Here is a 26,372-nt window from a genome sequence, read left to right as displayed (position 1 = left end):
TTTATATTGTTATTATTATTAAATAAAAAAAAATCCTACCCCACTCCATCCCTCTCCCTCTCCACCTGCCCACCAGCCGTCATTTTTATTTCATTTTACCCACGAGCCATATAGGGGGTAGGGAGGGATAGTGGTGGGAGAGTATTTTATATTTAATATCAATATAATGATTTTTATTTAATATAAATATAAAATTATTATTATTTTAAAATATTTATGTATTTTTATTTTTTTTTGAATTTTTTAGAAATAGGATAAAATTGAGAACATTTGTAAAATTTGAGAGTTAATTTTTTAAAGTATGACTAAATCAATATAATATGTAAAAATTGAAGACTAAATTTGTTATTATATCGTTTTTTTTAACTATCACATCAACTTACCGTTTGTGATTTTAACGAGAGTGATCAAAATGACCGAACTACATAATACACTTAAATTGCAAACTTTTTTATTTTGGGTACCTAATGAACTTTTTTTATAGCTAAGTGATTATCTATGTAGTCCATGCGTACTTCATAGTTCATACTAATATAACATCATTCGCCTTTTATGGCATATCAATAGAAATTTAAAAATTATAAAAATATTCAAAACTCAAAAAAATATTAAAAAAATTCATAAAAATTTTAAAAAAGTAACATGAAGTACATGTAGTTTATCATGTGGACTACTATATTTAAAAATGTAACATTTTAGTCCATATTTCAATTAAAAAAATAATTAGATTCTTTTTAAAAGAAATTAATTGTCAAATTTAAGAAAAGAAAATAAAGATGAAATTGATAAAAATATATAGGTTGAGAATTAAATTTATGATAATGTAAAAGTATAATAAAATATCCTTTAGGATGGTATATTCCGCAAAGAATTCATATCTGTGTTAAACAACTTGATGCACTCTTGAGGAGGAGCTGTCCACCCAATCCTTCTGTAAGTCGCCCCAACTTCCTACATGGTGCGAAAAGGCAGAAAGGAAATAAGATGATGAAAACCAGAGTCAAGTTTTCTTCTCATTTGAAAAAGATAAAAAAATAAAACACAATTTTTCAGAAAACAGCCAGTGTCGGTGTTTGCTAATGTCAGTTACCGTTGCAATTTTAAAAGACAGACTATTGTTTTCGGTCGTATCTTACTTATCCCATGGCCCATCATCATCATCATCCCCATCACCCCTTTAGGATTTCCAAGCCTAAACAAATCTAATAAAACAGAACATTTTGGTTTAGTTTAACGTTAAAATATTTTATATAATATTTATATTGAGTATGTAGTTATTTTTTAATTAAAATTTATTTTAATATTTAAATTATATTTAAATTAAATTTTATAAATAAATGATATTAATTATTAAAAAATATTTAAAATTTAAAATTTATATATTAAAATATTAACAACAAATTATAATAAATTATAATTTTATATTTTATTAAAATATCGTCATAATAATTAATCTGAACATTATTTATATTTATATTTATTATTTTATAACACCATGTCTAAATTGAAAATTTTATTTTTTTAAAAGTATTTTTAAAATAATTTTTCCACCGCTTCTTAAAGGCAATGACTAAACTAACCCTAAATAGTAGGTTCAAATTTTGTTTAAAATATAATTATTAATATATTTTCTAGGAAAACTTCAGTAATATAGTTTATAAACCCAAAAAGATACGAAACAATAAAATAAGTTGACGTGAAGGTATTTAATATATAAATATAGCAATGTCATGTTCAGTGCAACCTTTTTAAAACCTCTCAAATGTTTAAACATAGTCATAATAAATTATAATAGTAAGACAAGAGACAAAGGCATTTAATTGTCGATAAAACAAAATAGAATACCCTAATCTTCTTCTGCCACTGTTGTTGGATCGAGGCATCTTACTCTTACTATAAATGTTGTGGCCATTTTTAATAGCACTACAGCTACTACTAAGTACTGAAATAATAAGCCTTTATCCCCTTCTCCTCTACTAGTTGGCTTGGCTGCCATTGAAATGGCTATCTCCGGTGAGCACAAGAAAAAGCTTTTCTTGGCTCTCTTTGCGTCAATCCTTCTGGTAACTGCCATAGTCACCATTGCCACCACCGTCTCCGTTTCCAAAAAGAAATCCAGTAATACTGCAGCAGCTCACTCCATCATCAAATCTTCGTGTAGCTCCACGTTGTACCCAGGGTTATGCTACTCAACAATCTCTTCAGCACCAGATGCTGAGACTAAGGTCAAGAACCCCTAGGATGTGATTGAATTGTCGTTGAACTTGACGGTGGCTGCTGTTCAGAGTAACTATTTGTCCATCAAGAAGCTCATTAGTACCCGAAGGAAGAGCCTGACGGAGCGCGAAAAGGCTGCCCTTAACGACTGTCTTGAACTAGTGGATGAGACTTTGGATGAGCTATTGGTAGCTGAACATGATCTCAGTGACCATCCAAGCTTTAACAAGTCAATTTCCCAACATGCTGATGACCTTAAGAGTCTTATTAGTGCTGCAATGACCAACCAAGAAACTTGCCTTGATGGGTTTTCTCACGATAAAGCTGATAAAAAGGTTTTTTCTTTCTTTTTAATACTCAATCATACTAACATTTGTGTTTCTGATATGTTACTGTTTTGATTGAACTAATCATTGTCTTGTTGGTTTTAAAGGTGAGGCAAGCGTTGCTTGACGGGCAGATGCATGTTTTTCATATGTGTAGTAATGCCCTGGCAATGATCAAGAACTTGACGGACACAGACATGGCAAGCCAGGGTTATCATCCATCATCAGGGAGGCAACTTGAGGAGGAAGACCAAACAGAATGGCCTAAATGGCTGTCGGCGGGAGATAGGAGACTGTTACAGGCTACAACAGTGATTCCTAATGTAACAGTGGCCGCTGATGGCAGTGGAGACTTCCTCACGGTGTCTGAGGCGGTGGCGGCTGCACCGGAGAGAAGCACCACGAGGTACATTATTAAGATTAAAGCTGGAGTGTATAGTGAAAACGTGGATGTTCCAAGGAAGAAAACCAATCTCATGTTTGTGGGAGATGGGAGGGTCAACACCATCATCACAGCTAGCAGAAATGTTGTCGATGGCAGCACCACTTTCCACTCTGCCACTGTTGGTGAGTAATCTGCTTGAAAATTTGAATGATAATGAAGCCGGACATGCCATTTAATTTTAAATTAGTTTTTGGGGTTTCCATGCCATATTATTGAAGACTGCAATTTGTTAATTTCCATAGGACAAGGGGAATAGATTGTTGAGCATGGTGAAAAATGAACTATATTTAATGGTAAATGAAATAAAATAAAGCCCATAACACGAAGAGCCTAATTTAGATCTCAAACAATGTAGCTGCAGTGCCATCACTTGTATCTGTCAGACATTAAATTGTGAATCATGTCGTATGGGGTCTGGAATGCCTATCTAACTGCCCTTTCAGATTTGGAAAATTTTACAAATTTCTATACAATATTGCAGCTGCGGTAGGGGACGGGTTCTTGGCCAGGGATATAACATTTCAGAACACGGCTGGACCATCGAAGCACCAAGCAGTGGCACTGCGTGTGGGCTCTGATTTATCAGCATTCTACAGGTGTGACATTTTAGCATACCAGGAGACTCTCTATGTCCACAGCCTTCGCCAATTCTATTCACAATGCCTTGTAGCAGGCACCGTGGACTTCATTTTCGGAAATGCAGCAGCAGTGTTGCAAGACTGCGACATTCATGCTCGTCGACCCAATCCAAACCAAAGGAACATGGTCACCGCACAAGGCCGTAGTGACCCAAACGAGAACACTGGGATTGTGATTCAGAAATGCAGGATCGGTGCAACCTCGGATTTAGAAGCCGTTAAGTCCGATTTTGCAACTTATTTAGGGAGACCATGGAAGACACATTCGAGGACTGTTATCATGCAATCTGTTATAAGTGATATTATTCATCCTGCTGGTTGGTTCCCATGGGACAAAGATTTCGCGCTCGACACTTTGACGTATCGGGAATATCAGAATACTGGCCCTGGAGCTAACACGTCAAGCAGGGTTACATGGAAGGGGTATAGCGTGATCACCAACATATCGGAGGCACAAACCTATACTGCGCGGAATTTTATTGGGGGAGCTAATTGGTTAAACGCCACGGGCTTTCCTTTCTCTCTTGATCTTTGAATAAAAGCTCAAGTTCAGATTCGAAATAAGGGTATCATCTCCTAGTTTTCGTTTGCTCTTGTTGACATTGAATCAACTTGTTCCTTGAGCATATAAGTTTAGCAATAAGTTATTCGGTAGCTAAATGTAAGCATGTACCTGAAAGAAGGCAGTGTGTGTAGTTATTTCTTGGATTAAAACTAAATGGATTAAATTCCAAGCAATCGAGTTTGAATATTATCAAGATTTTTTTCCCATCAACATTTTTTTCATCCTATTTGCATTATATATATATATTCTGGTTTGGTCCTTTGCTTTGTTGGTAGAGAGGGGTGTTTATGAATCTATGGTCCGGTGTTGTTAGCAAGAACCGACCAGTCTCTTGTTAGTTTAACAATAGCTTTAACGGTGGACAAGAGCCACAAAGAAATTAAAGCAAAGCGATTTTGGCCAAGTTTAGCAATACAGGTGAGGCAATTTGTTAACCTTGTAAAAAAATGGGACCTAATTTAGATGAGCAGCCATTTATAGCATGCGGTGGAAAGCAAATCAAGGTCAATGGTGGAATACCAAAAAGCTAAAATGGAGGGAAATGCGGTTAGGAGAGAGAAAATGTGTATCATTCGTTTAATTGCAAACATAACAAACTTTTAAATAGAATGCCTGAAAGCTCTCCTGTCCAGACTCCATTTCTGACGTTCATGGCATTAAGATTGAACCTGAAAATCCGAACAACAACAGGACGATAGAGGAAGAGATATAGGAATATATATTGTCGTTGGGTTTCTTGATTCCCCTCTCTGCCTTAGCTTGATTCTAAGGCAGAGAGTTCTCTGCCTGAACCAAAATATTATTTAAAATAATAAAAAATGGTGTTTCAAGATTTTGATATAATACAGGAACGTCGAAGACAGGAGAGACAACGGAAACTCAAAAAGAGGCTTACCATTGCCTTGGTGGCTATCTTTGTTATTGCTGGTATAGCGGCGGCCGGAGCGCTTGCTTTTATCTCTATGAAAAATAGTAGCAAGAAATCAGAAAAAAACAAAAGCGATGATAATAGTAAAGCCGACGACAGTAAACCAAAAGATAACCCTCCTCCGTCAACTCCTTCAACCCCACCCTCAACTCCGTCGACCCCACCGTCTCCGCCAAAACCATCATCTCCACCATCTCCAAAACCACCAGCTCCAGCGGCTCCAGCTCCAGCTCCGAAAGCATTATTTCCACCAGCTCCAAAACCACTAGCTGCAGCGGCTCCAGCTCCAGCTCCCAAAGCATCATTTCCACCAGCTCCAGCTCCATTATCTCCGCCAGCTCCACTTCCAGCCCCAAAATCTGCACCAGCTCCATCACCTTCATTCGGGGAAGGAGCGAGTGAACTCATAAAATCCTTTTGCGAAATTTCTACTTTCAAGGACTACTGCGCCAACACTATTGGGAAGACACTAGAGGAAAATCCACAATCCGCGACTCAACCCAAAGAACTTGTCAAGTCTTTTATCACCAAAACAACTGATGAGCTTGACAAGGCTTTCACCAAAGCCAGCACGTTCGAATTGAAAACCGATGTGGAGAGAAAAGCGTTTGATGTTTGTAAAGAAGTGATGGCCAATGCCAAGGAAGAATTACAGAGTTCCGTTGATAGAGTAGGAACAATAGAACCAGGGAAGTTACCAAGCAATGGTGATTTGAACACTTGGTTAAGTGCTGTAATGTCTTACCAAGAAACCTGCATTGATAGTTTCCCTGATGGACCATTGAAGAATGATTTCAGGACTACCCTTAACTCTAGTCAGGTTTACACTAGCAATTCCCTTGCCATGGTCAGACAATTATCTTCTTTGATGACTTTAGGTAAGGAAAAGCCACCAGCCAAACGCCGTCTTTTACAAACCAAGTTTCCTTTGTTGGCCAAGGGTGGGTATCCGAGCTGGTTTAACCATGAAGAACGCAGGCTGTTGAAGGAAGCAGATGATGACAAGAAGCCAATTCCCAATGTAACAGTGGCACAAGATGGTAGCGGAAATTTCAGAACTATTAATGAAGCACTTGCTGCTGTGCCACAAAAATACGAGGGAAGGTAATGGCGTAATGCTATATATAAATAATAATCCATCATTGAATTGACCTCATCATTTCCATTATAATTTTCATAAATGTTGCTGTTTATCCACTTCCAACATGCAGGTATGTAATATATGTCAAGGCAGGAATATACGACGAGACTGTAATCGTTCCAAAGAAAATGGTAAACCTTACCATTTTTGGTGATGGATCACAAAAGAGCATTATCACTGGAGCCAAAAATTTTGTTGATGGATTCCCCACTTACCAGACGGCAAGTTTTGGTATGCTAAGCCATGACTTCCTTTAATATTTGGTATAGCAACTTTTTCTTTTTCATTCCATTTTTTACATGTATTTGCATATAATTGGAATTTTTGTTTCAGTGGCTTCTGGTCCTGGCTTTATCGCAAAAAGCATGGGATTTAGAAACACCGCTGGGCCTGATAAACATCAAGCAGTGGCCGCAAGAGTCGATGGTGACAGGGCCATTTTCCTCAACTGTCGTTTCGAAGGATTCCAAGACACCTTATACACACAAACTCACCGTCAGTTCTACCGAAGTTGCGTGATCGCCGGCACCATAGATTTCATCTTCGGCGACGCGACAGTCGTGTTCCAGAACTGTTTGATTTATGTTAGGAAGCCCAACGACAACCAAAAGAACATCGTCACCGCCCAAGGGAGGAAAGACAAGTTAGAAACAACAGGCATCGTTATACAAAACAGTAAAATATTACCAGAGGAACCATTCAAACCGCTCGCAAAACAATTCAAGAATTATCTAGGAAGGCCATGGAAGGTATACTCGAGGACCATCATAATGGAAACACTGATCGAGGATTTCATTGACCCTGCTGGATGGCTTGAATGGGAAGGCGACTTTGCACTAAGTACCCTTTTCTATGGAGAGTTCAACAACACAGGGCCTGGCGCAAGAACTGACGGTAGGGTGAAATGGGCAGGACGAAGAGATATTAACAGAGAAGAAGCCCAGAAATATACAGTAGAAACATTCTTAAAGGGAACATGGGTAAAGGAAGCAGGCGCTCCTGTTCGTATGGGACTGGGGAGTTAAGAATTCGTTTCTCGTATATTGATTATATCTCAAGAAACGGAACTAGTGAAACAGAGATATATTTAATGCCATGAATATAGATGTTTTTGGATTCCTCTCATCTCTAGCAAGTGTTTCCTTGAGTAGAAAAAAACCAAAAAAAAGTTTGAGCGTAATTGATATTTTATTGAATTTTTTTTATACTCCTCAACTAAATTAATACATATATACTACGATATATATATATATCAAAAGGCTTAGTACTGCCAAGAAACGAAATAGAAAAATTACAATACAATGTATTATATATACAGTTTTCTTTACCATTGTGTTTCTCCTAAAAAACTATTCTACATAATGAATATCTCAATTTACTTTAATTAAAATACGAAGATAATAGTTTCAATTGAATCGTGATTTATCGGATATCAATGGAAGCAAGTTAAGAAACGCAAGATTCTGCTAAGAAAAAGATACATTTTTCTAACCAAGATGAACTGAGACCAACCTAATTGTTTGATTCCTAATTGATAAGAAGAGTTGATGAAGATACATTTGATAGCTCAAGAAATAAAAATACAGTAAACCGCGTGGTGGTTGACAGCCATTAGTTTCAGATAATTAATAAGACAATGCCGTCTAGACCCATTCAAGAAGACGTAGTTTTCCGAGTTGTAGGGACAAATGGAAACTACTTGTAACTAGAGATAAATTGCCTTTCAAGACTACTAGTTTTGTTTGAAAACAACAAGTGAAAACAGCCAACTTCATCTCTAGATATTGTTTTTCTACGATATTGCTCCTTGCTACACTCTTCACATATAAAACAATTTCTTTACAATTTCAATGCAAATAAAAAGAATGCTAATATGCTGAAAAACCCTTAAATTACTAGACTTTATTTAAATGAGCTCTTAAATTATTTTTGTAGTTAAATAAGTCCTTAAATCATGATTTTTACTCATAAAAGTCTTTGATTTTAATATTAAAGCAGGTATTATCTAATTTTTTTTATTAATGCAGTGGAAATTATATATACTTTAACATAGTAATCAAAATTTTCAAAAGAGTAATTGTGTTATGGATATAAACACTTTAAATAAATTTTAAAATATTATTTTATTTTAGTACTTTTTAAAAAATATATTTTATTATTTATTTAGTAAATTATTCTCATTAAATTAGTTTAAAAATTAAAAGATATTGTACTTTAATATTAATATCAAAAGCTTTCATGGTTAAAAAATCATAAGTTAGGATACAAAAACAATATAGGGGCTTGCTTAAATCAAGTGTAATAGTTTAAGGACTTTTTGAAGATATTGACCTAAAAAGAAAAACAAAAACGAGTGGAAGTTGACTTGGTTTAGCTGACCGTCAGTATCATTCGACCATTTCAAACAAGCCCATGGTTGGCTCACCAGCCATGTAAAATGGGTGAAAATCATATGGATATGGATTTTCATATATTCATTACACACTTGTTTGTAACATTTGTAATACAAGGAGAATAGTCTTATGGATTCAATGAAATCCTTCCAGAGTTATTGCAAGGCAGACGAGCTCGAAGAACAGGCTTATCGGAGAAGGACCCGCAAGCGCTTAATCATCATCGGACTCTCTACAATCGTCTTGATAGCCATCATCATTGGTGCAGTCTTTGGGACGCTTTTCCCTGTAAAATCCTCAAAATCCAACGAGAACCCACCAACTTATACTGCAGAGAGCATCAAAGCAATATGTGATGTGACCAGGTATCCTGCTTCTTGTGGTTCAAGCATAGCGGCCATAAGGAGCTCCTCAAATGATACTGACCCAAACCCTGGTCCTTCAAAAGTCTTCACACTGTCCATGCAAGTTGCGGCCGGTGAACTGATAAGGCTCTCGTCTTTGCCCCAAAAGATCATTTCTTCTAATGTGAACATTGATCCCATGGTGCGGGAAGAGTTGGAAATTTGCGAAAATCTTTTCGAGGACGCAGTTGAGTATATCAATGACTCCATATCAGCCGTGCAAGGAGGGCAGGGAGACGAGATGGTGTTGTCAACGGCCAAGATTAACGATATAAAGACGTGGCTCAGCAGCGCAATCACGAACCAGGAAACATGTTTAGATGGACTAATGGAAGCCGCGAACCATGCGGCTATACCCCAAGAAATGGAAAATGCTACGAGGAACTCCACTGAATTCAGCAGCAACAGCTTAGCTATTGCAACCCACATAATGACCATCCTACAGAGTTTCCAAGTTCCGATTCATCGGAAGTTGCTAAAATTCGACCGCCACCACCACGGTCTTGAATTCGATCCCCGTTTTCCTCTCTGGGTTCGTAGGGGGGACAGGAGATTGCTTCAGGAGGAAAATCCTATACCGAATATTACCGTGGCTAAAGATGGTAGTGGAGATTTTAGAACAATAAGTGAAGCAGTTGAATTAATCCCAAAGAAGAAAAAAACCAGGTTCGTTATCTACGTAAAAGAAGGGGTATATTTAGAGAACGTGAGTATCGATAAGGATTATTGGAATGTAATGATTTATGGAGATGGAATGTACAAGACTATCGTCTCTGGCAGCTTGAACAAGGTCGATGGAACCCCTACCTTTTCGTCAGGCACTTTAAGTAAGTGAAATATAGTTAGTTATTGCTTGTTGGGTTCCTCTTTGTGATTAAAAATAATAATGGTTTCATCCCTTTACATGATGCAGTTGCTGCTGGTAGGCGATTCATAGCAAGAGACATGGGTTTCATAAACACAGCAGGCCCAGAAAAAGAGCAAGCTGTTGCAATGCGTTCGTCCTCGGACCAATCTGTGTTCTACCGCTGTTATTTTGATGCATACCAGGATACTCTTTACGTGCATTCCAATCGCCAGTTTTTCCGTGATTGTCATGTCACAGGAACCGTTGATTTCATCTTTGGGAATGCGGCTGTGGTTCTACAAAATTGCAGCATTCAACCCAGGCAGCCCGGGCCTGACCAGTTCAACACCATTACTGCGCAAAGCAAGACTGACCCAAATCAGAACACCGGTATTTCGATCCAACGGTGCCACATTACTCCTTTTGACAACCTGACGGCTACCACCTACCTTGGTAGGCCTTGGAAGGATTTTGCAACTACAATGTTCATGCAATCACATATTGGAGATATTGTGGACCCAGCTGGTTGGACCCAATGGACGCAGGGTGTTGATCCGCCTAATACTATATTTTATGCGGAGTACGAAAATTTGGGGCCTGGATCAGGGATCAATGAACGAATAAATTGGCCCGGTGTTAAGCCGAATGTCACCACTGAAGAAGCAAGAAGATTTACCGTAGAGTCTCTTATTCAGGGAAACCAGTGGTTGCCAAAGGATAGTATGGTGTATGAATCAAGTTTAGAATGATGAAGATAAAATCATGTCAAAAAAAAATTTATGAATTATTTTTTTGTTATTTGAATTTTCATGGATGTTAATACTACATTTTAACTTTTAAGTTCATAGACGACATTTCTAAGCTAAAAATCACCTACAAAATTATGATTAAACTAGGGGTTAAATCACTAATTGAGCCTGAACTTAACAACTTTCTTCACATTGAGGTTTGAACTTTTCTTTTATCCAAACTAGGTCCTAAACATTGACAATTTTTCCCACATTGAGACTAAGACTTGAAAATTTTTCCCGCATTGAGATTTGAATTTTTTTTTATCCAAGTTAAGCTCAAAAATTGACAATTGTTCTCATATTGAGGCCTAAACTTGACAATTATTCTCATATTGAGGCTTGAGCTTTAAGATTTTCAAAAACCAACTTGAAAAAAAAATCAAATCCCAATGTGGGAACATTTGCCAAGTTCAAAGCCTAACTTGAACAAAAAAAAAAAGCTTAAACCCTAATATAAGAACAATTGCCAAGTTCAAGGTCCAACTTAAATAAAAAATTCAAGCCTCAATATGGAAAAAATTATCAAGTTCAAACCCCAAAATGTGATTTAACCCTTAAGCTAAGAATCACCAAATTACGATTATCGGAAAATGTAGAGATCGAAACTGAGCCATTGATCTCTTGCATGAATTAGGCTTAGACTGTCGGGTTTTGACTAGGCTTAGACTCTCCATCACAATAAACTTAGTACCTGATGCCAATGTTATATACAACGAAATGTACAACGAGTTTTATATAAATGGCTTCTTCCAAAATCCAGCAAGCTTCATAGCAGACAAGAATTACAGAGCTGTGGTATGCTACAAAAACATATTGATCAGTAGAAGTTTGCTTTGCTTTGACTTTTGTTTCGGAAACAAACAATGAGCTAAAATGGGTTAGTCCTTGACATCAGAAACACCTCCTGGAGAAATCTGAAATCGGGCTTCAGCCTCAGCCAAGCAAGGTGAACTTATTACTTTACAAATACGCTCCTCTGCTCTTCCCTTACGGAGAGCCAATCTATTGTCAGTAAGAGCTTATAGTTAGCGGATTTTAAAGAAAAGAGTCAGGAAAGTGGGATATTAGGTCTTTTGATATCAAACCTTGTTGTGGAAGCATGAGCCATGATGTTCCCACCAATAGGCTTGATTTGAGGACCGGCAAAGATTGCTGAACCATCCACTTGAGCAACTACCTGGTTTGTAATTACAACAGCCACACCAAACTACAATCATAGACAATGAAAAAACATGATAATTACAAGTGATATAAAGGGCTCAATTCCATACCTATAGCAGCTCATAACAAAAAGTTTCAAGTACATGATAAACTGATATTAGTAATCAAGCAGGAAAGCAATTCATTAATTATACTTGCAAAAATAAATATACAAACACCCTACCTCGTCTGCCAACTTCTGAAGACTCCTAAGGAATTTCGCAAGGTGCATTTGTCGGGCAGAGAGTTCACCCCTTCCAGTAAAATCTGTTCTGTAGAGGGCAGTAGCGCTATCTACTATCATAAGAGCAAACCTGCAAAGAAACCATCAAATGATCAATCTGGTAGACCCTTCTTCTTGATAGGTGACTAGAATGTCAAGCAAAGGAAATGTATTGACAATACCTTGTTTCTACCATCATTGAAGCTGCTTCAAGCAAAAGCCTTGACTGATGATCAGTGTTATACGCTCTAGCATAGGCCACGTTTTCCAAGACATCTGCACCATTCAGTCCAAACCTGCAGCATTCAACAGTTTTAGTATCGATTCTGCATCCAGTGGACCAGCATGGCCATTTCAAGGTAGCCGTGTATCACCTCTCCGCTATCTGCAAAAGTCTTTGTGGCCTGAATGTCCCTTCAGCATCTATGTACATTGCTTTTCCCTCACCACCTCCTTGATCTAATGGAAGCTAAAACATCAAAGAAAATTAGAAGAATGCCTTGCCAAAGTGACTTACTGCGTAACATTACAACAATTTTGCAATAATATAAACCGTTAAGGGCTCTGCTTTGCAATGAGCTGATGTTAGGAAGTAAAACCACAGTATGTGCAAGTGCAATATACATGAGTAGCAGTGAACTTCAAATGCAGAATACAACTGTAGTTGCCAGGAAAATGATAAAGGAACAGCTCTTACTTGGCATGTGACACATAAAGTGTGACAAAGCTGAGTCTTTCCAGAACGGAACTCACCATATATTTCAGTAATGGATCCTGTCTCAATTCCACCTGTTGTGGAAAAATCAAATGAGCATGTAATGATACAGAAAATCACTTAACTAGCAGAAATATTAATTACAATTCTTAGGTCTTGACTTGTCGAACAAGTAGTCAACGTCATGGAGAGTTTTGTTTCAAAAGTCAAACAAAACTTCAGAGGCATCAAAGCACATATACCTTCCAAAATTTTATCAAGTTCACTTGACCCAGATGTTATCTGAATTATCTCCAGCCTCTGAGCATGGAGCTGGCTAGCACTGGTGAAACCCAATGGGACCAGTTTGGAGGCTGCCAAGAACCAACGACAAACATAGTAATATCAGAACCTTTTACAAATAATAGATAAATGAAAAAAAAAGTGTGAAAAAGGGAAACAGTATACCAGCTTCCATGATCTTGTCAACTTTAGCTTCACTGATTCCTTTGATCTGAAGAAGATCTTTCCTTGGGGCGTAAGCAATAGATTCAACCGTACAAAGACCTGCATCCTTGAGCTTCTTTACGTCAAGGGATGCAATGCCCAACTCCTTCAGGTGAAGACAATAAATAAGAATTGTATTTACAACTGCTAAGCATTAATAGAATCATAGCGCCCTTCTTTAGATACAATTACATATAAAATTGTCAAGAAACACTTTACAGAAAATCACCGCACCTAATAGGCGGTCGAAGTAATACAACCCATTTGTTCTAGCATTAGGTAAAAAGAAGGGTAAAAAACCATATTGAAAAATAACCCACGCTGAAAAGTATTAACCGCAATGAAAGGGACAAAACCCCATTCCGATTTTCAGAATCTTGAAAAAAAGAATTATCAATTATCCCTTCTAAAAATATGGACAAATCAAGTAAAGAAACAGCTTTTCGGCAACTTGGAAAAAAACCCACATAGAAAGCATCTTATTTTTAAATAGAATAGAAAAAATAAACAAAAAATTGAAGTATATTTTTTTTTCTTTTTTCACCTGGAGTTGTTCCACAGGGAACGGGCCATGGTGCATCTCCTCAAGCTCCTCTTCTTGTTGTTGTTGTTGTTGAACCGTCCTCTGGTTTCTCAGCTGCTCCATTTGTCGCTCACTATACCACCCCAAATAACTGCTTAAAGATAAAAGCCTCCTGGGAAAAGAGATGGCTCAAAGGTGGAAAGAAAATGAAAGGAATAGAAAGGGAGATGGTGGTGGAGAGGAAGGAAAAGATTTTGAAAGGAGTGAAGAAGGGAGCGCCAAATTTGGAGCATTTATGGAGCTCCACTGGACATTTAAATGGGCCATTTACTTGGTTGCAAGTACTGGACTTGCGAACAAAGCCCAAACAGAGTAAAGATTTTCTTTTCTAGCTAAATGAATTATGGTTAAGATCGCAAATGCTAAATCAATCTTCATTCGCTATTTTGCAGCTATTGAATGAAAAAAATATTCAACTGTTAGTATTTACTGCCACCTGAGATTGTAGTTGGTTTTCGATTGGGATAAAAGAAGAGAAAGTTAAGTAACGGAAATAGATTTAATAATATATTTTTAAAAGTCCATTTGTTTATTTCAATTTAACTTTTTATTTTGCACTTTTTCTTACTAATAAATTGGATTGTTTTTTTATTTTTTTTTCAAATGAAAAATCATGTATTGAAATACACATTAAATCAAAGTTTATATATAATTTTAAGATTTATCCTATTAATAAACTATCAAAATAAATTATTTTACATTTTTTTAATTATAAATTTTTAAATTTATATCAAATTAATTACTAATTTTTTTGGCTAATTTTAATTATTGTTTTGCTAAGGAAATTCTTTTTTAATTTAAATTTAAGTATTAAATTCTATTTAAATAAAGTTATATTGGAAATTTATTTAAGCAGATTGTCCGCATTTTAACCAAACAATTTTTATTTTCATTTATTTATTATTAATTATCTAAACATAAAATAAAATAAATTTAGAGTTTGAACCGAAACTAAATATCAATTTATGTTGATTTATCGCTCACTAGATATGAATAGCTTATTAGTTCTATCTTATTTAAATAATTAAAATCATGTTTATTTAAAATTAATTATAAAATATCTTAAAATTTTCAATTTTTTTTCCAAGTGATTTGCTTATTCTCCTTTGTTTTGCATAATGAAGGTGTTTACCTTTCTCTCTCCCACCAATTCTCTTTTTCTTTTTTTTTTTCTTCCTCATTCACTCCTTATGTCTTCTCTCATTTCAGGTTGCAAGTTTATTTTGTTGGTATTTTTGTTGTCTCCACAAGTTGTGATGGACAAATGATATCGCCAATCGTCACTAAAATTTCATCGGTTTCTCTTGGAAAGTGAATTTAGGGATGATTTTGTTATCATCATCTCCAATTTGATGGACACTCAATTTTTTTTATCGATTTTTACCCACCGTTTTGGACCATATAGTGCTAATTTTATTATTGTATTAAGTGTTTACAATCACTCTAAATATATCGTATTTGAGTTATGGCTAAAATTGAAATGTTTGTTATGTTGGTGAAGCTTATCATTCACCACCTACAATGGGTGTTAATTTTTTTCACCAAATTGTATAATCCCATTCATGGAATGAATTAATGAATTTCTCCATTAAAAAACAATTACTTTTAAAAATTATATTTATAAATTGAAAAATTGTAATGAAATGAGCTTTTTAATTTAGAAATACATTATTTGATTAAAATTCAACAGATGCATGGATACTTCTAGCCATTACTACTACTCTCTTTAATTGTTATAAAAGTATCTCAGAATTCATGCTAAAAGTTGTGGTTGTGAGACTGTCGGCTTTTATTTTGGTTGTTAATTGGTGAAAAGAAAAGGGAAAAGAAAATTATACCACGGTTTAATTGATGTGGTAAACTATTCAAATGACGCAAGTAAATTCGGTTCCCCGTCCCGTTGCCAAAAGGGCATCCGGCGAAGGGAACCATTCCCACCGCAGTTCCATATAAAAGCTTTAAAATCATTAAAAAAAACAGTAATCATACACAAATACTATACAAGTATGAAAATACACTAGTTCAAGGTAGTAAAAATAGCTTTTTTGCAGCTTACAATGGACATCAATAAATAACAGATGCATACATTGATGATGATGATGATACATAAATTGTGGCAGCCATTTAACAATTACAATTGGATAAGAGAAAAAAGAAGAAGATGGGCAAAAATGAAGTTAAAAAGAAGGTAAGAGATATAAAGAGAGAGAGGAGTATTGAACTTACATTTTGGCATATACAAGTAAAAGGATTCACATTATCATTCAACAGAGTTACCACCTTGAGTATTTTCTTCACAAAGGTCTGTTTGTGACCCACTAGGAGCAATTGTCGGAGGAGACCACTGGTCTGGCACCATGAGAAAATAAGCAGTCATAGCTTTTCTGAATCTTTTCTTGTACTGTTGGGGAGAGATCACTGTCGGAGGTGCGTTTTGCCCGCCAAGAATGCCTGACGTCTTCACCCAAGTTTCAAGGTGCTTGTCCCATGTGTATTGCCTCATGAAATCAATTATTCCAAGAACAAGCTCGTGTTTTTCCTCGTCCACCCCAACTAGTAATGAATAGTCCATTACATCAACTAACTGTTGCAAAATGTATACATAATTATTAGAAGAACACTAAGTGGCAAATTGGACCGTTGGATCAATTCAATTAGCTTATATGCAAAACAGAAATATGAAGACCATCCGTATTTAATAGTATAGAATGAAGAATGCTAATGAGAAGAAACCAATCCTACACTATGACAGACAGCCCCCACCCAACTACATTAGACACCATTGTTTCTTTTATGTCATAGTGATAATTACCAAAATATATGCCGTAGCACCATCGCAAAATATAAAGAAAATATTGAAAATGGTATGTGCAGCTCCAAGACATTTAAATGAGAAGTTAAATTCCAACTTACAGCAAGAAAGGAAGTGTCATTCCAGACAGCCCTCTCCAACAACCGCTTTGCTTTGCTTCCAACAAAAATTGGAGAAGTCGGCATTGCTTCAATCAAATTTTGATCAAGAAGAACTTTGTTACTGCCGCTTGTATCAGGATTATACCTTGATCGTGAAGATCCTTTAAGGTCATAAAGCCTTGTAACCTTACGCCTGAAGAGAAGATTTTCCATCACCAAAACATCCATTTTTGATTCCTTCCCTCCTTTAAGGTGCTTTGATGAAACCTTCAAGATAATGACACCAGAAGGAAAATTAAACAGAAACTCGAGGTATAATTATAACAAAATAAGAAAAAAACTAATTTTGGTTGGGAAACTACAACATAACAAAGCAGATAAAACTTGAAAAATCTTCTCAGTGGTATGCACTTAGGCAGCTCATATCTCAGGCTTTTTAACATTAGAATATCAAGTGTTATCACAGCATATTTGGACACATCTATGCCAAAGGCGGAGTAGATTAGTAAGGAGATCACATATCCCTAAGATATCACATTGTCAAATGTGCTTTTAGCAGAAAGAGAAAAAAGGGAGAACTGCCAGATGATTTAACTAGAGTGTTTTGAAAATGAATCAGAAAGCATAATTGACAAGACAGGAAAAGCAATAGATAACCAATGCTTTGTGGTACTAAAAATCAAGTTTTTTGCTAGGAATAATTGTCAAAAGTTCACTCATGAAATTTAACTACTATAATGAATACCTGGTATATGCCCAAAATCTTTGCCAGGCAAGTTGGGCTTCTTGTATTGATTGAATCAGACAAATACTTGAAATAAGCTGGTCCAAACTTGACGAATGATTCTAGTTCTGTCTTTGTAACCTGTTTGATGATAAATCGGTCATCTAAAGTTTTTGCAAAGAAGACTTTGCTCTTGCCACCTTGGGCGTCCCACTTCTTACAACGACTGAGAGACCGTATAAAATCCAGCTCAGAAGGGCAGCAAGTCCTCCTCAAGCTCTCAAACCGCTTTGCATAATAACAAGTTACTGAGTACTTCACCTTCCCAAGGGGACCATCATCGGTAAAAGAAACTCTGGCATGCAAATCCTTTGTGTACAAGAGAGGGTCAGAAACCAGGGAGATTTGTGACCCAGACAAAGACAATATATTATCATCACCAGAACCAAAGCTTCTGTAAGTATCAGATATGTCACTAAAAGAATTAAGTGAGAGCAGGTTTATTGAATCAAAAAGTGATGACGAAACTGCTGAATCAACAGCATCTTTTCGTCTCTCCAGCTCAGAGATCTGTGAATGGTAATCTGATGACACAAGTGCATAGGCTATAATACTAGCAGGCTCATCATCATAAACAGGCACGACTGTCTCATTAACACCAATAGGAAGTAGCAACCTGGGACCACTTTGCTTTTCCAACTCCCTAAATGATGAGACATAGACTGGATTATACTCGCTGATATTGAGTTTTTGAACATTGAATGAAGAATTCTTATTAAATGAGTCATGAAAATTTGGAAATGGCATGCTTTCCCAGCTCATAGACTTCTCCATACTTTCAAGTCCTTTAGTAGGCAGATCAGACTGAGGAGAACGTGCCACTTCCATTTCACCACGACCACTAGCACGATTTCCTGGATCTGAACTTACTGCAGCTGACATATCCGCCACAGCTGAATCAGGAACACTGCAACCATTCTCCTTAGGAAGTACGCTAACTGGGTGAGTTTCACCAGTCCATGCTGCCTCAAGGGTGTCAGATAAATTTTCCATACTTGGAAATTCCCCTTCTGACAGGACCCCTCTTTTAACTCTTTCAGACTCCACAGAATCAGATTTCTGGCTGCTATTTGCACTAGAAGAAACAGATGATTCGGCGTCCTTCCTGTTATTGAAGTCCTGGTCCATGTCTTTTTCCTTCTGACCGCCACCTGGCTTGCTAATTTCATCAGTATTGCCTCCTTGATTCATGTTTATATCAGGCTTGTTCTCAACTAGGGCAGAGCTGCAGCCACTAATGACTTTAGTTGGCTTGGGACTAACATTCATCTCAACAAGCTTCTCCACAGAACTCGTAGGCTTCAGTCCAAGCTTTGGGGTGGGACTGCTTATAACTTCCTGGATATTATTGTTAAATGGACTATATGCATGAATCAGACGTTGGTCCCAAATATAAGAAAGAAAGAGCATTTTCCTGCGCAACTTATTGACCTCAAGAATGTCAATAACAGGTTGGCCAACTTTCACTTCCTTACAAAGCACTTCCTGTAAAGAATCCTAAGAAAAAAAATAAACAGATAAGAAACAAGACGGGATGTGAGGGTGGTTTTATGCATAAAAAAACAAAAAATTTAAGAATGGGTAAAACTTCTGAACAACTAGGTTCATGCATTAATTATGGCAACCAGATAGCAGTTGTTGCTCATAAGGGACAAGAAGAGGGTGCACATGACGAGTTTCAAACCAACTACCTGAAATTCTTTTCTATCTTTTTGGAAAATTGCTTCCAGTTCTTCGATGCAGCTTCTTCTTTCAGGTGCCTTTATGCCACAATTATTGGACCCTGAACCTAATAATTTCTCTGAAAACTTTTGAAGAGCATTGTACACTTCACTAAAAAGGAATTCTGCCCTGTTACTCACCTGCAAAACAGCGTCAATGATCTTCAAGGTGTTAGTTGACTGAAGATTAGCTTTTTGAACTGGAACAAGAATTTTGGATAGTCAAACCTCATTTGCTTCACTTTGTATCCACTCCTGATTATCATAATTAAATTCCAGTTTGGAAGGTGGAAGATAAACAGAATGGACATCAATGGAAGCATATCGAAAACAAGCAACCATTCTCCCGAATCTGCATGTGGTAAAACAGTACAATCAGAGGCCAACATGCAACTGATATTTTTCATTTGATTATTTCTTACACCTTTTGAATTCTTTTACAATCTATATCTCATACAACTAATTAACCCTGCCCTTTCCATCCCCTTCGAGGCCAATAACCCTCCTTATCCAGAAGGGAATAGCTGACTTGGGAAGTCCTAGGAATTCAAGGCAATTAGGCACTTTATCTTGGAGCAACAGCCATTTGGTAAACTTCAGGTGGTCCCTAACCATGGAAACCTCATACATATGTCTATACAGGTATATCCCTTATTACTGCTCAACTAATTATATGTAAATACAAACTGTACCAATGTACTGGTGTAAGTATTTGCATTGAAGACCCAGGCAACTCATAAGTCAATACCACACACCAGATACAATCTATGAAGGGATGACTGTAAGATTTATTTTTAATAAACATAATACTTCATATTTCTTATGTAAAGCGTTACCCATAAAATCGAAGACAATCTCTGTGAAGGGAATGACCACAGCTTGCAACTCTGCTAGCAGCTGCATGGTTAGAAAAGCTAAGCTCCAAAAATTTCCCGAAGGATAAGCCCCAAGCAGCATCAGACATTACAACTCTTCTTGTGGCTGGAGGGAATCCATTGGTCCGAGGGCATCGCAAGCACCTATGCCACATCCAAATCTTGCCTTCCCGTTCTCCCGGTAAGGGAGGATCTGGTAGTTTCTTAACAGATATTGTCAGGCTACCTTGCCGATGAGTATAACAATGAACATGTGCCTCAGATGGCATCTCACATGAACGACAACGGGAGCTCTGATAAGAAGAATCTTTAGTAATGAGAAGCAAAGAGGAAGATGAGTTTTCTACATGAAATAATAACAATAAAAATACCTGATCAAATAGATGATCTTGTAAAAATCGCCCCAAAGGCTTATCAAAGCTCCCATAGTATTTGATCCGGAAGAGATGAGACCGTTCACACACAGTGCCCTTCAACACACAACGTGTTGATAACGACACCAAAATGCTCTGGTGGTCTGAAGGTGATGGACTAAACTCATCCTTCGAGGACCCTGCCTCTTCATTATTGTTAATAGGCTCTTGTTTTGAAGACGCCATCCCTGGGTCATCTAGATGATATGCAGCCAACAAAGCGCGATCAGCATGATGACTGCCACCACATTGCTGTGGTGCTCCTGATAATTTTTGAGAAAGAGAAATAAACTGGTTACCTGTTAAAGCTTCTCCACTGCTAGTTGTTTTGCTCTGTACAGATTCTTTAGGGTCAACTCCAACCTTGCAAAATGCAAGATTTGATGAGGGAACATAGTCACAAGAAGAGGTTTCCATCCTTGAAGCAGACTGTGGATTCAAGGAAGAAATATCTTCAACAGAGTCAACAGCAGATTCCTTGGAGTTTGACACAGTCTGAGGACCTATGGACAAGCAAGATAAATTGGCCCCTGTAGATTTGTCCCCTTGTATATTGTTGGCAAATGATGGACCATCTGAGACAACGCCTTTGTTGGATTTCTGCAATTCATTAATAGATTGAGAAGCCATCGGCTTCCTGGAGGATGGGATGGTAAAGCCAGGTACAATGGAAATAGACCTGTCAATACTTGATGGTTTATCGGGTAAGGCAACAGTTATAGGAGACTTTAAAGGGAGCTCTGGAAGCGTGGCACCTTCATCAGCTAGAAATGATGTCTCAAGAGCCAAGTGATAAGCTGCAAAAACTCCATATTGGACAACATGTTTCACCTTTTTCAGTTCATCTCCATTGGCACCCTTGAGTAAAATCTGAAACAAAGTTAACAGTTAGACCATCTCAGCACCAAACATGTTTACTTGGAAAATTATTTTAGAATGATTACAATGTAATTTGTAAGTGGAATGAAATGACCCACAAAAGCTTTTATGCAGCCACATTCCATGCACCACACCATTCTAAAAGTTGGCAAACAACTTGACTGTGAACAGCCACAATAGTTACTGCTACACTATACTACAAATTTATTCCAAAACTTGTGCATGACAAAGAGAACCTAAGTGGGTTTTTGCAGCCACAAGGTGCTCTAATAGATGTGAGTGTAGAAGATGATTTGGAGAATGTTAAGGTGGCAGATGGTTTCTTCCACATGCAAGTTATAGGACAACCAAAAGATGCTAGATGGCTGGTGTTTTCCTTTTTCATATTAACAAAGTTATTTGTCACCTGATAATAAAGGAAATTGCTCTATCAGCAGAATCTGAGAATGGTTATAGTAAAAACAAATTGTTCCATTAAGTTATGGCCAGATGAAGCTCAGTAAATTAGCCCTTCCCCATATTGTGGTTACTCCAGGTAGATGATAATTAATAGGATAGGTGGATCTTACAGTAATATGATCTTAAAGCCCCACTGTATGAACTACTTTGACTACAGCTGTGCACACAATATGGGTGGAAAGGAACAATGGTGTTAAACAAAGTGCAAACTGATTGCTCTGAAATGTTAAGGAAAAGAATTGCTGGTTGTACCACGTGCTTTAGAGACAGGGTTAAAATACTGGACTCAGGTCAGAGATGACAAATGAATGTTGGGTAGGCTTCCATGATTGCTCATTAATTTCTTAAAAGCCTGACCTGTTTAACCCATTTTCAGGTTTAGCAGGAGCTTGTTTTAGACTTTTTCTGAGTTTCTCTTTAGGCGTTTATATTGCTGAGCGCGTGGAGCCTTTAAGACTGTTTATATCACTCTCATCTTTGTGAAACAAATGCATCTTCAGTTACCGTGGAAAACATAAACAAGATAAAAGATAACCTAAACAAAACATACAAAAAATAACCATACTTTTCATGCAAAAGTTTTAATAACTGAAATGTCATTAAGATCAGCAATGCATACCGGAAAATTTTCCAAATTATAAACAGATTATGTCAGCACTAGGAAATCGATATGTGTACCATGTATACTGAAAGGACTTACTGTATAACCCAGAGGCTTCGGGCAACCCTCAAAAAACATTAGAGTCTTTGTCAATCTTTTTCCACCTTGCCCGGCACTTCCATGCTCCTCAAAAAATTTCTCCACGTGGAACACATCACAATAACCCAACTTTGGCGATGTTAGATGATCAATGGATGGAACAATTTGGGCACCAGTGCAGCGGGCTATACGCTCTAAGAGTGGCCTCTTAATGTTGAGAACAAGTGAAATATCTTTGGCAAGAAGGTAATCTTGAGCATACCGGGACACGGATTTCTCCACCAAAAGAACATTAGGATGATGTGCACCAATTTTAGCAACTGCCATCTTCAAATGGTCCATTTCCTGGAAAGGAGGGTAAGCTAACAACTATTAGCCTTAACTGCTTCATGTTCTAGAAGGTAGGAATCAAAGGAATGTTCCTTGCTTTAACTCTTATTATGAACCTAGGTTAATTAACAAACCAAAATAGAAGGGAACGGTAGAAATACAAACCTGCTGCAACAATGTATCAAAACTGGACAAGTGGTTAGAAATACGCTGGTATTCCAAAGCTCCTCCAAGAATTAGAAAACGAGGTTTTTCTATTTTCGAAGTCATTCGTCGATGAGCTACATTTTTCTTACAAACAACTCCTTTAACCACAGCACTAGAGAAAATATTAACAAACGAAATCAGAATCTCATCAGCAAAAGTAAATGGTAAATAGAATGAAGAACTAGAAAACCTATGAAGCTTTCTTTTTGCAGCAAATTTGATTTTATCATTAATTGTAACTATCTTTCCATATTATTCTCTCCCAATTGCCTCAAATGAACATAAAAAATCACCGGAAAAGCATTCTGAATACTCTATACAAATATGAGGGATCTTCACAAATGATAGCCGATGAGATATGTGAAGGGATGCGATTGGATAAATAACTTTAGGATATTAAAAGGTGCTCAATAAAAACAGCTGATGTAGCATTCTCTTCACATAACAATCAACAAATTTTCAAAATGGGGTTCGGTGAGATTACCTTTCACTTGGACGCCCGGAAGCTATGCATTTAACTTTCACATATCCTCCAGGATCCATTCCTCCTCCTTGCTTGTATCTGGCTTCAGAAGTGTTGCAGCCTCCCATGACAAAGACGTGATTATATCCAACCAATTCTCTCTGCCATCATCATCCCGTACAGGAAGGTTTTCAACCTGCAAAAGCTGAGAGACCAAAGCTCGAAAATGCCCTTCTACAACATTTTTCATGGCTCGCCTGTGCTCCTCAACAGACTTATCCCTGCTACGCTCCCCGGTGCCAAAACTATTTGAATGTAAATATCCCCACTCTCCTGTAGCACCCTCATCGTCGTCATCATCATCAAATAGAGCAGCTTCCCTCTCATCCTCCCCATCCGCAGGCTCTGGAGGGAGCCACAGTAGCCAATTATTCTCAAAATCCACAGGCTCAGCATCTGTACCATCCACATCATAAGCAGGAGCTTCACCCTCATCAGCATTCTCTTGCTCATTTTCTTCTTCAAATTTCTTGATTTCATCCACACTTGTATCAAAATTCTTAGCTAATGGTGAACCACTCAAAGATTTCGCATCAATGTTTACTGCATCAGGATGAACTTTATCTGATCCATAAACACGGCCATATTCGTCAATATTGATTGCACCATAATACTCTTCAGCATGAGCATAATGCTTTGATTCTGAATCTGAACGATATGCACCATAATCATCATCTTCGTCATCACTCCTGGAACCAACAGTTAAGAAAGTAATTGATCACTAGCCCAAAATCATAAAATAAAAGCACAAAAACTCATGTATTCCAGCCGGGGCAAGCTGTCTAATTCAAATATGAATTGACAGAGTAACACAAAACATTGAGCAAAGAAGTAAAAGCTCATCCAGACACAATTGGTGTCATGAAGGAAGCATAGCTAAACCATTATAGGTCCCCGCTCTCAGCAAACATTGAAACATATGTGCGCACGCACACGTGTGTGTGTGCATGCAAAGGCATGTGAAATTCCAAATTCAGGTAAAAACACTTTCTACTCACTCAAAAATACATTAGCAAGGGGGAAAGTACCTGTTACTACAAAAGTCAAAACGGTTTGAAGAAGAATCTACTAAGGCCGAACTTTGATCTGTACTCATCCCAGATGTCTCACTGTTTTGCTCAGCACCATTCATTTGGGAAGATTCACAATGGCTAAGACCAGAATTATAATTCACGCGATAGTAAGGTCCGGTTGCATATGGAGTAGAACCAACAAAGCTGCTACCACTATTATAGGTGCAGCTGGACTTGGTACTGGCCAAGCTTGCTGCTGATGGAGATGGACTGAGATCAGGACTAGGTGTTTTGGTCCCATTATTGTCAACTGCTATTCCCTGCTCCCATTGCTTGAAGCAGTAATTACATACCCTAATCCTTTCTGAATCTTCACGACCAGCTCTTGGCTCATCAGGTGGGACAGGAACTGAGTTTTCTGTACACTTGGCACAGAAAACACGGCCACAAAGTCTACAATGATGCCTACGATTAAATACTGTAAATTGGGAGTCACACTCGTAGCATACCCTACAACTCTGATCGGGCATCCAAAAATCCCTTGACACATTCAGAAGCTCACTCCTAGGGATCCACGACTTAGTGTCAACATGGTCAGATTGTTTGTCGTCAGACGTGCCCATTGACAATTATCCAAATTGATCCCAGTCATCATGATTCATTCATTTGCCACTCTCACGACCTCAACTACAAAAACCACTACTCCCAGTACCCTAGCCATTATTAAAACCACAACAAATAAATAAATACACAATTAAGTTCCAACAAAACTACTACTCTGAATCTTAAGAATCCAAACAGAAAACTATTAATTGAAAGTGGAGGGAAAACTTGAATTGGAATTGACTACTAATGGTTTTTTTTCAAGGCTTTGAGCAACTAATTAACATTACATCAAAAGCATAACATGAACATTTTCAAAAGAAAGTCATACAAAAACCAAAATTACCTGGAATACTAGCACCTCAAGTTCCACTGTCCAAAAGCCCCAAATTCCAATATCTTCTTCATCAGTTAGAGTTGTAACTTCAATTCACTGCTCCATCCAATAAAACCACGAAATTGAAAAATTAATAACTTATACCATAGAAACCCTAAGATTAAATCAATCAGATAATTCTCATAGAGATCGATTAACAAAAGAAAGAAAAAAACAATAAGATTAAAAGTTCGTTTGGATCTACTAGCAATGGAAAATCTCATCAAGAAAACTGAATTACTCTTTAATTGATTAAAACTAAATTAACACGTTAAATTTCTACTTGTATAGAAATAAAAATCAAATTGGAACTGCCAAACAGAGAAAAATCAAAAGCCGTTAACCTCCAGACTTCTTCGTGGAAAATTTGGCGGCAGTGATGAAACCAAAAGAAAAATACACGATTGAATTTTCCAAAAAAGAAGAACAATATTTTTTTTACTACTATTTTTATAAAAAGAAAGAATTCTACCTTATTATTTTCTTCTTCTTTTTTCCTCGGTTTCCCGTTTCGCTTTATTTATTTGTGTATTTGGTTTTCCTGTGAAGTCTGTGCTTTTTGTTGTGTCGTTCTCGACTTCTCGTTTTGATTGTTAGCTTTTTCTCTCTTCTGTTCTTTCTTGTTTTTCTTTTCTTCGCAAAAAACAACGGTCCTTTTCTTTTTAGTTAACCCG

At 37.1% G+C, this 26,372-nt stretch overlaps 5 protein-coding genes across 7 annotated transcripts; 3 read left to right on the top strand and 2 right to left on the bottom strand.

The window, feature by feature from the left end:
• Nucleotides 1-1,798: 1,798 nt before the first annotated feature.
• LOC107907065 (pectinesterase-like) lies at nucleotides 1,799-4,401 on the top strand. The gene is made up of 3 exons (XM_041093134.1): nucleotides 1,799-2,552; nucleotides 2,651-3,110; nucleotides 3,470-4,401. Exons 1-3 carry the CDS (start codon nucleotides 2,496-2,498, stop codon nucleotides 4,159-4,161), a joined length of 1,209 nt encoding a protein of 402 aa, XP_040949068.1. The 5' UTR covers nucleotides 1,799-2,495; the 3' UTR covers nucleotides 4,162-4,401.
• A 412-nt stretch (nucleotides 4,402-4,813) lies between these two features.
• Nucleotides 4,814-7,587, top strand: LOC107907067 (putative pectinesterase/pectinesterase inhibitor 45). The gene is made up of 3 exons (XM_016834270.2): nucleotides 4,814-6,223; nucleotides 6,331-6,491; nucleotides 6,594-7,587. Exons 1-3 carry the CDS (start codon nucleotides 5,010-5,012, stop codon nucleotides 7,283-7,285), a joined length of 2,067 nt encoding a protein of 688 aa, XP_016689759.2. The 5' UTR covers nucleotides 4,814-5,009; the 3' UTR covers nucleotides 7,286-7,587.
• A 1,105-nt stretch (nucleotides 7,588-8,692) lies between these two features.
• On the top strand, nucleotides 8,693-10,749 carry LOC107907068 (pectinesterase 3-like). Its single transcript, XM_016834271.1, has 2 exons — nucleotides 8,693-9,884; nucleotides 9,971-10,749. The coding sequence occupies exons 1-2, from the start codon at nucleotides 8,783-8,785 to the stop codon at nucleotides 10,651-10,653; spliced, it is 1,785 nt and encodes a 594-aa protein (XP_016689760.1). The 5' UTR covers nucleotides 8,693-8,782; the 3' UTR covers nucleotides 10,654-10,749.
• Nucleotides 10,750-11,374: 625 nt separating this feature from the next.
• Nucleotides 11,375-14,112, bottom strand: LOC107907069 (DNA repair protein RAD51 homolog). Of its 3 annotated transcripts, none has more exons than XM_016834272.2 (9): nucleotides 13,864-14,112; nucleotides 13,281-13,425; nucleotides 13,076-13,186; nucleotides 12,816-12,907; nucleotides 12,493-12,587; nucleotides 12,301-12,414; nucleotides 12,080-12,209; nucleotides 11,781-11,902; nucleotides 11,375-11,697 (listed from the first exon to the last, which is right to left on the bottom strand). In XM_016834272.2, the coding sequence occupies exons 1-9, from the start codon at nucleotides 13,963-13,965 to the stop codon at nucleotides 11,574-11,576; spliced, it is 1,035 nt and encodes a 344-aa protein (XP_016689761.2). In that variant the 5' UTR covers nucleotides 13,966-14,112; the 3' UTR covers nucleotides 11,375-11,573. The 3 variants fall into 3 exon arrangements, with proteins under 3 accessions (XP_016689761.2, XP_016689763.2, XP_016689764.2); XM_016834274.2 differs by having other exon boundaries at nucleotides 11,781-11,872; XM_016834275.2 differs by having other exon boundaries at nucleotides 12,493-12,577; nucleotides 12,872-12,907.
• A 1,856-nt stretch (nucleotides 14,113-15,968) lies between these two features.
• Nucleotides 15,969-26,372, bottom strand: LOC107907070 (1-phosphatidylinositol-3-phosphate 5-kinase FAB1A). Its single transcript, XM_016834278.2, is given in 15 exon segments — nucleotides 15,969-16,486; nucleotides 16,816-17,082; nucleotides 17,561-19,096; nucleotides 19,291-19,461; nucleotides 19,549-19,672; nucleotides 20,157-20,488; nucleotides 20,567-20,805; nucleotides 20,908-21,478; nucleotides 22,647-22,991; nucleotides 23,142-23,295; nucleotides 23,668-23,734; nucleotides 23,737-24,395; nucleotides 24,735-25,432; nucleotides 25,669-25,755; nucleotides 26,171-26,372. Coding segments are annotated over 13 exon segments (5,397 nt in total). The 5' UTR covers nucleotides 25,343-25,432; nucleotides 25,669-25,755; nucleotides 26,171-26,372; the 3' UTR covers nucleotides 15,969-16,162.

This window comes from Gossypium hirsutum, chromosome D05 (assembly GCF_007990345.1).
Source record: "Gossypium hirsutum isolate 1008001.06 chromosome D05, Gossypium_hirsutum_v2.1, whole genome shotgun sequence".
Classification (NCBI taxonomy): Eukaryota; Viridiplantae; Streptophyta; class Magnoliopsida; order Malvales; family Malvaceae; genus Gossypium; species Gossypium hirsutum.
The sequence above is the reverse complement of the archived record's forward strand: the minus strand, read 5'-3'. Positions and strand labels throughout refer to the sequence as shown.

Coding starts and splice junctions, on each gene's coding strand:
- LOC107907069 (XM_016834272.2), bottom strand. CDS start 13,965: ATGGAGCAGCTGAGAAACCAGAGGACGGTTCAACAACAACAACAACAA. Junction 12,908..13,075: donor ACTTGATAAAATTTTGGAAG/GTATATGTGCTT, acceptor TTTCCACAACAG/GTGGAATTGAGACAGGATCC. Junction 11,698..11,780: donor GCTCATGCTTCCACAACAAG/GTTTGATATCAA, acceptor TACTGACAATAG/ATTGGCTCTCCGTAAGGGAA.
- LOC107907065 (XM_041093134.1), top strand. CDS start 2,496: ATGACCAACCAAGAAACTTGCCTTGATGGGTTTTCTCACGATAAAGCT. Junction 2,553..2,650: donor ACGATAAAGCTGATAAAAAG/GTTTTTTCTTTC, acceptor TTGGTTTTAAAG/GTGAGGCAAGCGTTGCTTGA. Junction 3,111..3,469: donor TTTCCACTCTGCCACTGTTG/GTGAGTAATCTG, acceptor ACAATATTGCAG/CTGCGGTAGGGGACGGGTTC.
- LOC107907068 (XM_016834271.1), top strand. CDS start 8,783: ATGGATTCAATGAAATCCTTCCAGAGTTATTGCAAGGCAGACGAGCTC. Junction 9,885..9,970: donor CTTTTCGTCAGGCACTTTAA/GTAAGTGAAATA, acceptor TACATGATGCAG/TTGCTGCTGGTAGGCGATTC.
- LOC107907067 (XM_016834270.2), top strand. CDS start 5,010: ATGGTGTTTCAAGATTTTGATATAATACAGGAACGTCGAAGACAGGAG. Junction 6,224..6,330: donor CCACAAAAATACGAGGGAAG/GTAATGGCGTAA, acceptor TCCAACATGCAG/GTATGTAATATATGTCAAGG. Junction 6,492..6,593: donor TTACCAGACGGCAAGTTTTG/GTATGCTAAGCC, acceptor TTTTTGTTTCAG/TGGCTTCTGGTCCTGGCTTT.